General features: G+C 34.3%; 2 protein-coding genes and 1 long non-coding RNA gene across 4 annotated transcripts in view; 1 reads left to right on the forward strand and 2 right to left on the reverse strand.

Moving 5' to 3' along the window:
• Positions 1-2,801: 2,801 nt before the first annotated feature.
• On the forward strand, positions 2,802-3,048 carry LOC109585991 (uncharacterized). The gene is made up of 3 exons (XR_002186765.1): positions 2,802-2,819; positions 2,905-2,979; positions 3,035-3,048. It is a non-coding gene; the product is annotated as an uncharacterized LOC109585991 (long non-coding RNA).
• Positions 3,049-3,220: 172 nt separating this feature from the next.
• The window catches only part of LOC109585988 (HEAT repeat-containing protein 1-like), a 23,239-nt gene continuing 18,284 nt past the window's right edge, over positions 3,221-8,175 (reverse strand). The window contains exons 16-20 of the mRNA XM_020002129.1: positions 5,081-5,204; positions 4,840-5,023; positions 4,386-4,512; positions 4,107-4,244; positions 3,221-3,337 (exon numbers count right to left, since the gene is read on the reverse strand). Of these exons, the coding sequence (XP_019857688.1) occupies positions 3,221-3,337; positions 4,107-4,244; positions 4,386-4,512; positions 4,840-5,023; positions 5,081-5,204 (690 nt within the window). The remainder of the gene's footprint in view (positions 3,338-4,106; positions 4,245-4,385; positions 4,513-4,839; positions 5,024-5,080; positions 5,205-8,175) is intronic.
• Positions 7,356-8,175, reverse strand: part of LOC109585994 (uncharacterized) — a 4,530-nt gene continuing 3,710 nt past the window's right edge. Inside the window, exon 2 of one of the 2 annotated variants that reach the window (XM_020002136.1) lies at positions 7,356-8,085. In XM_020002136.1, coding sequence (XP_019857695.1) covers positions 7,517-8,085 — 569 coding nt within the window. In that variant the 3' untranslated portion in view covers positions 7,356-7,516. The remainder of the gene's footprint in view (positions 8,086-8,175) is intronic. The other variant, XM_020002138.1, reaches the window with a different exon arrangement.

Below are 8,175 nucleotides of genomic sequence, written 5' to 3' on the forward strand. Positions count from 1 at the left end.
TTGATGGTCTTTTTAGTCCTTCTAGCAATAGCAGATGATGAAAACAGCAATAGAAAAGGCAGTAAAGATATTATCCTTTCAAATACTCAACATTTAAGTACAGGATACATGAAAAGTAAATGAAAAATTACCAAAATATAGACGAATTTGGGAAGCAATAAGTAAATGTACATACATGAAAGTTTGCAATTGAATACAAGTACATACACGACCTGCTTTTTTCAAAATACAAGTAAATGCAAGTACACGAAAATTCCAGTAGACGTGCAACCTCTGAAACAGGAATGGTAGAAGAATATTTACTATTTTTCATGCTCCATTGGGTCATTCATTACTCATGCACAACTGTGTTGCATTTTTTGCATGCCTGGCAGTGACACCACAGAAATGAATGTTGCATAGTTAGACATGGCAAGATATAGGGAAAGGGTTTTCCAATAAAAATGAAAGTTAACTGGTTATCTTTGTATTTTTGGTTATACAAGTATATTTTAACCCCACCACTATTAATAGGTATGGATCAATAGGTATCAACATTGACAGTATTTTTGGCTGTCAAAGGTTACAAGTGGTTATTCATCATGTGCATGGTTAATTGTGGTTATATGATTATTCTTGGTTAACAGTGGTCATGCATGGTTAACAGTGGTCATGCATGGTTAACGGTGGTTAATCATGGTTAACAGTGGTTATGCATTGTTATCAGTTGTTATACATGGTTAACAGTAGTTATATCAGTGGTTTATTATGGTTATCAGTGGCGATTACTGTATTAAAACATTAGTACTGTGCATTGGCAAGCAACCAAACTCTTCTACTTGGGTTTTAAATTCAAACCTGCAGCTGGAAGGAAACAGGCACTTATACCAAAGAAAGAGCAAAATTACTTCTGGTAGGTATAATTATTAATTAATTTCAATTCAGTATATGTGACCATAATTGACAAAAGGTACCTTATGGCGGATTTTTAAATTCATCATTATAATGAAAAATATCAATCTGTGAGTGCTCTGTTAGTCAACCATTGTCTCTAAAAGTTACATAGTAACTTTTTGCATGCTCTGGAGTAATTTTATGATAAATGGAGCTCAAGAAGTTGCATTTTTAAGGCTATAAAGACCAATTTTCCTATCCGACAAAAGGTACCTTTTGTCAATTATGGTCGCATATATATAGCCAGAAGAATTACTTTAACTGTACTTATAGGCACTTAGATTATATGATTTCTGAAAATATTGTACCCTTACCGGTCCATCTACCACTGCAACTTGCACCACTGGCTGAACTTTATGTTAAAAGGAGCAAAATTATGCTTATGCTATTAATAATTTCATTAACTCATTTATAACACTAGTTGGTGCTGTAATAACTTTCATTATGAGTCTATCATGAGTATCCAAGATGAGTGCCCACTTACTCTGTGCTATAGTACCTGTTCTGGAACAGGCATCATATGGTCATATTTGTATACATGCAAGTAGAGCATGTCTTTACATACAATCAATGTAGCAGCTTACGTATTTATCATCTCTGATTGTATATAATACATGCATGTAGGGAAATCAACATCTATGAGAGTGTCTTTGGCACTCATGACCAATACTTCTCCTTCTACCCTTGTCAAGCAAGCTTCTAACACTAGAATTCCAATTGGTATAGTAGTGAATTCAATTTTGCTATTATAATGACTCACTATAATTTATATAAGAATTGATGACATTCGTAGTGCCAAGAAAGTTGAAGCTATTGCTGTGCAATTTTTAATGGGTTTGGCCATAACACTGCCAGCAGTGGTCTTTTAAAGCCATGTACCACTATAATAATTACTGCCAATTCACCCTTTTGTGATAGTGAGAGGTTAAAATTCTGTAATTGAAACAAAATATTTAACATGATTATGTATTTAGGAATTCACAAAGGATAGTTCATGTTCCCTTTTTCCCACCACATCAAACGTTACTACCATGTGAGCTGTTAAAATATGAAGCATTATTGAAAGAGTCGAGAAAAAGTCTTCAGCAATAGTTGGACCTGTAATTCAACTTGGATCACAGCTACTCTCTGAAGAAGTGACAGAGCATATGCAGGGTTTTATTCTCCCATTTGTTTGTAAAAAGCTGGACAGTGTACACTTTCTTGTTCAAAAGTGTTATTCTCTAAACTGGTATGATAAATAATGTATTTTGTATCCAATAAATTTATTCCATATATAATATTTATGTGATATGTTACCCTCTGATGTCATTGAGTATAAAGACATAAAGTTTTCTTATTGAAAAATGGGCACCGACTATTCAAAAGCTGCACACAATGAATGGGGGTATACTGTCAGATTTTTTAATGGAGCTTTGCAAGATTCTTCAGACACTACAGACACATGAAGTAGCTATCATAGTCGATATTAACAATCCTTCATTTAGCCTTTATCATGCATAGATATTATGATATTACAAATGGTGAGAGCTTGTGTCAAGACAAACAAAGAAAGGTCCCTCTGTTGGTCTATATATGGTGATGGTGAGAGATTACATGTCATCTTTCTTGTCTCCCTAAATGGAGGGAGATGTTAAGGATGCCATAAGGAAATGTGGAGGATCAATAAATCATTCCGGGCTATTTTTATCAACTACTTCTAAAGAGACTGTTATAAACAGAAATACTGGTATAAACAGAAGATCAGTAGCATTTATACCACGTATAAAGATTAGTGATGACATACTTCAAATGTTGGATCAAAGTGAGTGCCATATTGTGCATTGTGTATAATAAAATAATGCCTATTTTTAGTGTGCACTAAATCTCAAGCGGATGACAATACAGTAAGATTTTAATATTCAAATATGCATCTTAAAAATTGTATTAAATGGGAATTGTGAAATTTATGTATTTTATCATACAATACAGATTCTAATTGAAGATGTCACTCATGTATCTACACCCATATCTTTGTCTCAAGTGACCCATAGCAATACTGAATTGGTAAGAGAAGAGCCAGTGACAAAACAACGTTTATGTACTTTATTGTACTGTACAGATTCCGATGCATGATTATTTTCCTACTTCATCAGGAACCATCAGCAAAGATGTTTGTTCCAATAAGGTAACAAAACTGCAAGTACATTTTAATTGTCATTGTTGTATAAATTGTTAGGAAAAGGAAGTCAATTGTTTTAAGGCATCCTTATGCATCCTGAAAAGGGGGCTGGAGCAAAGCCACATCTCAAATGTGATGGGTGTGGCCAATGGTTCCACCAACAATATGTGGAACAGAATTGAATAATATAGAGATAATGAGACTAAACAAATAAATAAATAAATCAGAATTAAAACTCACAATCTAAATAAAATTTTATGTAAGAGATTGAGGTTAATTGTTTTACTTAACATCAGCAGTAACTATAATAACCAGTTAACAAAACCTAGATATCATATGCTGGGTTTATATGCTTTAGTAGTAATGACAATAACCATAATAACCAGTTAACAGAACCTAGATACTATATGCTGGATTTATATGCTTTAGTAATAACGTTAATAACCATGATAACCAGTTAACAGAACCCAGATATTATATCCTGGGTTTATATGCTTTAGTAGTACATGTACCTACTTTAGTATAACATGAATAACCATGATAACAAGTTAACATATCGAAAAATTCAACTTTACTTTCCCTATATTGAGCCATACATGTAGATATGGTATGATAGCCCAAACATATTTACTCAAGTCATTTTGCATGAGGTTCTCTTCTCTAGAAAAAGCAGTCAGAGTCTTCAAACATCATGCATGGATGTAATAACAGTTTGTATGCAACAAATAAAGCCTAACAAATGTGTGCTAAACAGTAGGAAAACCAAACCACTGAGTCCAGGCACCACTAAATCTGTGTAGGCGAAGTATAGCTTTGAGCCACACCTTTACTTAAGTTTCACTCTTACTTTCAGGCATCTGTTCTAACCAAGCAATTGTTACTTAAACAGATTGTACGTGGCAAGGATATCAACTTTAGTGCTTTATTTATTATGCAAGTTTAAAGAAAATCACAGTACAGTACATAACAGCAAGAATGCACAATATACTATATTTTTCTTTCTCTCTCTAACCTGTTCTGGAGTGATGGTCCATTTCTTGTCCTCCAGTTTTTTAGTAAGTACCATTATTGCTTTCCTGCTAGTGGAGTCGGTATCAGTTAACTGTAATAATACATTGAGGAAATCAGTCTCTGACAGCAATAACACCAACTGGAGACAGAGAAAAGAAAAAAAATAATTGTAAATAAATGGAGAAGCCTTTTCTATACATTTTATGACTAAGCTCATGCATTGTCTATATAGCCTAATGTTCATAAATATCATATCATATCAATGGCAATGGAAGTGTACCTTGTCAATGAGGTCTTTGACTTTATCAATGAGTGAGTCCCAATACTTGATGGTGGGTGCATCACCTGATGATGAACCTTTGTATTTATTCAATGCATTGATGTAGTATAGACACTCTTGAAGAATACTAGAGAGAAAGAGGCGCAACATAAGTACATGTATGCATCAGAAACCATTGGTTGGATTGTCACAAATCTGTGACAAACAAAAAACCCATTGATTCCATTGTCACGAAATATGTGACAAGCAAAAACCCACATGTATCAAAAAAATTATTAAAAAGGTGAATTTTTCCTAGTGATTTTGTTGAAATACCATGTAATATAGTCAAGCGCCTTTGGCCCAATTTTTGAGCAACTTGACAATCCACAGACAAGGGCAGTATGCTAAAATACACACATTTGTTGATGTGCAATGTATAAGATGCAAGCGTTACAAATGTACATGCACATACTTCATTATTAGCTCATGGTTCATCTCTATTTCTTCATTATTTCCTTCTTTCTTCATCTTCTCCAATATCAGTGATGTTACTGATACAACTGTTGATCTAAAACTTCTCAGTTTCTCTAAACTATGCAGTCTTACATCAAATATAAGGCAAGCATCAGGAGATAGGGAACGCAGTCCTTTTGAACCTAAAATTGGGTAATTATATATTGATAATTATATATTGGTGGATATGTGCTTTATACCTGGTTTGTCCTGTGGTAGGTGTTCCCTGCAATACTGCAGTAACTGGCTCAATGAATTCAACTGATCACAAATGGAGAATTCTTGTGCCAGGCGGACTGTAAGACGTAATTCATCTTTAGGCAACTATAAATAAATAAAACAGAACACATGGTACAATAATTTTAAATAATGCTATTGATAGTTTTAATGAGTATGGTAACTTTTGCTTTAAATGCGGTGTACTTTACACAAAAATAAATATGAATACACCATACAGAATACCTTGCACTTTAATAGGCAATACTTTAAAACAACACAGGTATTTAATTTTTACAAATTTTATGAGTAATTTCTTACCCACAAAATGAATACCTTAAAAAAACTCACTGCACATGTGCAGAATGTGTACATAAGCATAAAGCATAAAATTTAATCCCTTCGAAATAAAAAATAAGAGCTAATCACAGAACATAACAATGTATACTTATATAATATCATTCCCCTAGCAATGTACTTAATTGTTTCAGAATTGTCAAAAAGGCTAGCAGTTGTATCATATGCAAACTACAAGTTCAAAACAATGCAACAAGGTTTTATAATTGCATTAATGCAATAGACAAGGATTGATACTAATAGTTTTCATTAACATAAATATCAAGACAAGTTATAGATAAATAGCGATTACAAAAAATAGTTTAAAAAAACTAATCATATCTGTGTGTGGATGAATGCAAAACTAAAGGTTACTAATATAGTGTAGACAATAATAGAACAGCAAACATAAGTCCTTATTCATTTGACATAAATTTCATAAAAACTGATAGGAGTGTCTTCATTGTCAGTACCTTGATCACTACACACCCTCAGCTCAAGGTAGTCAGTAGTGGTAGTGTTTAAATTCTTGTGAAACCACGGAAGACCAGGAGCAGCACAACAAACACCTTCAAGACTACCACATCCTTTACCATCCCACAATGGATCAGATGAATAGAATATGGATTGAACCCCACCATTAGTAGCAGGATTACCAGATTCACAGAAGTAGTCATTACCAATGAAAGACTGAAGAGTTGAGTTTTGAGGACTGCCTTGAGAACAAGGACAATTGTGTTGACCACCAGAAACTGTACCACTTTCACGTGATCCAGTCATTAGTGTCCAGATATGTTGACGAGGAGACCCACGAGTGATACTAACACCATCAACATAATAAGAATTAATATCATTGTGAGAGCCAAAACCACCAAGAATAGGATCAACAGCATCAGTTGTTGCATATTGATATCCCACTACTCTACCACATACTTGAGAGTAACTGATATCATCAGCTAATAGTTTCAATGCTACACAGCTACCTACACTAGAGTTCTGCCTGCCACAAGCTCTAACTCCTCCTGACTGGTACAGTCTAAATCCAGAGGGACAGCTTTCACTAGGATTAGCCATATTAAGATATCCAAGTCTTGTCCATCCTCCTCTAGAGCCACACAGCTCATCCATATTACAATACACTGATACAGGACCTCTCTTAGTACTACTAAGCTGATAGTATCCAGTAGGACCATCGCTCCATTTCTTTTTGATGTCTTTGCAAGAAGTCAGCAGTGGGTTTGCCTGCTGGTTACAGCATACCTCTTCCTTGCAATGACCAAATGTATTTGACTGAGCATTAACTTGAGAAAATATAATACAAAGACAAACGAATGTTGAGATAATCATTGAGACTATTATGATAATGAAGAGTCAAGATACTATACTGTCCTGTCTACACTAAGTAATCACTCTTTATTTAGACTTTGTCTGAGTAATTGCAATAAGCTATCAATGAAATCCCAATAAAAACAAAAGCATCTGCACTCGGTTGTATTTTTCACTGACTAATCATAAAGGCAATTACATGAAATCAGCATCACAAATGTATTGACAGTAAAACAAGCAATAAACACATTATCAGCATATGTCTCCAGGGATACAGTTTTCTGTAAGACCAACTGTAAACTTAATGCTATACACTCTATGATTATAAATATGACCTGCTAAGTACAAGTACACAACAATGCTGTAACAGGTTGTATGGTTGTTCATCAAGAAATGATGGAGACAATGCTCTGCATGCACTTAGTTCTTTCTTGTAGGAATGGAATGAACATTAAATAGTAGCTATAAATTATTACAAACAATTTGCAAAATAACTGTATACGGCATAGCTAAAAGTTTTCGCCAATAACTCACACTGCTTTCGCGATTTTGTCAGATTAGCAAAATTAAAATTTACAAAAATGATTTTTAGGCAAATTCACAAAAGTTTAATCATTCAATAGTTTCCAGCTATACGTTAATCTTAAAAACTAACTATGATAAGTGTGCATATGAATGGGTAGATAGCTGCTAAGACTAAAGTGTAAAGAATGACAATGACAAACTAAAAATGCAAGTGAAAGTGTTAAAACTTCTGTTTATTTGATATATATTTCATAAAAGCTGATAGGAGTGTCTTCATTGTTTGTTCCTTCATCTCCACACACCCTCAGCTCAAGGTAGTCAGTAGTGGTAGTGTTAAGTTTCTTGTGAAACCATGGAAGACTAGGAGCAGCACAACAAGTACCTTCAAGACTACCACATCCTTCACTATCCCACAATGGATCAGATGTGTAGAGCATGAATTGATATGTACCATCAGTAGCAGGATTGCCAGATTCACAGAAGTAGTCATTACCAATGAAAGACTGAAGAGTTGAATTTTGTGTACTACTTTGAGAACAAGGACAGTTATATCGGCCATCATTTACTATAAAATAAAAACTAGCTTCGTGCAGTCCTGCCATTAGTGTCCAGACATGTTGACGAGGAGACCCATGAGTGATACTAACACCATCAACATAATAAGAATTAATATCATTATGAGCACTAGTACCAATAGTAGAATCAGCAGCATCAGTTGATGCATATTGATATCCCACTACTCTACCACATACTTGAGAGTAACTGATATCATCAGCTAATAGCTTCAATGATACACAGCTACCTACACTAGAGGAAGGTCTGCCACAAGTTCTAACTCCTCCTGACTGGTACAATCTAAATCCAGAAGGACAGCTCTCACTAGGATCAGCCA

The sequence above is a fragment of the Amphimedon queenslandica genome, unplaced genomic scaffold (genome assembly GCF_000090795.2).
Source record: "Amphimedon queenslandica unplaced genomic scaffold, v1.1 AMPQUscaffold_12972, whole genome shotgun sequence".
Taxonomy (NCBI): Eukaryota; Metazoa; Porifera; class Demospongiae; order Haplosclerida; family Niphatidae; genus Amphimedon; species Amphimedon queenslandica.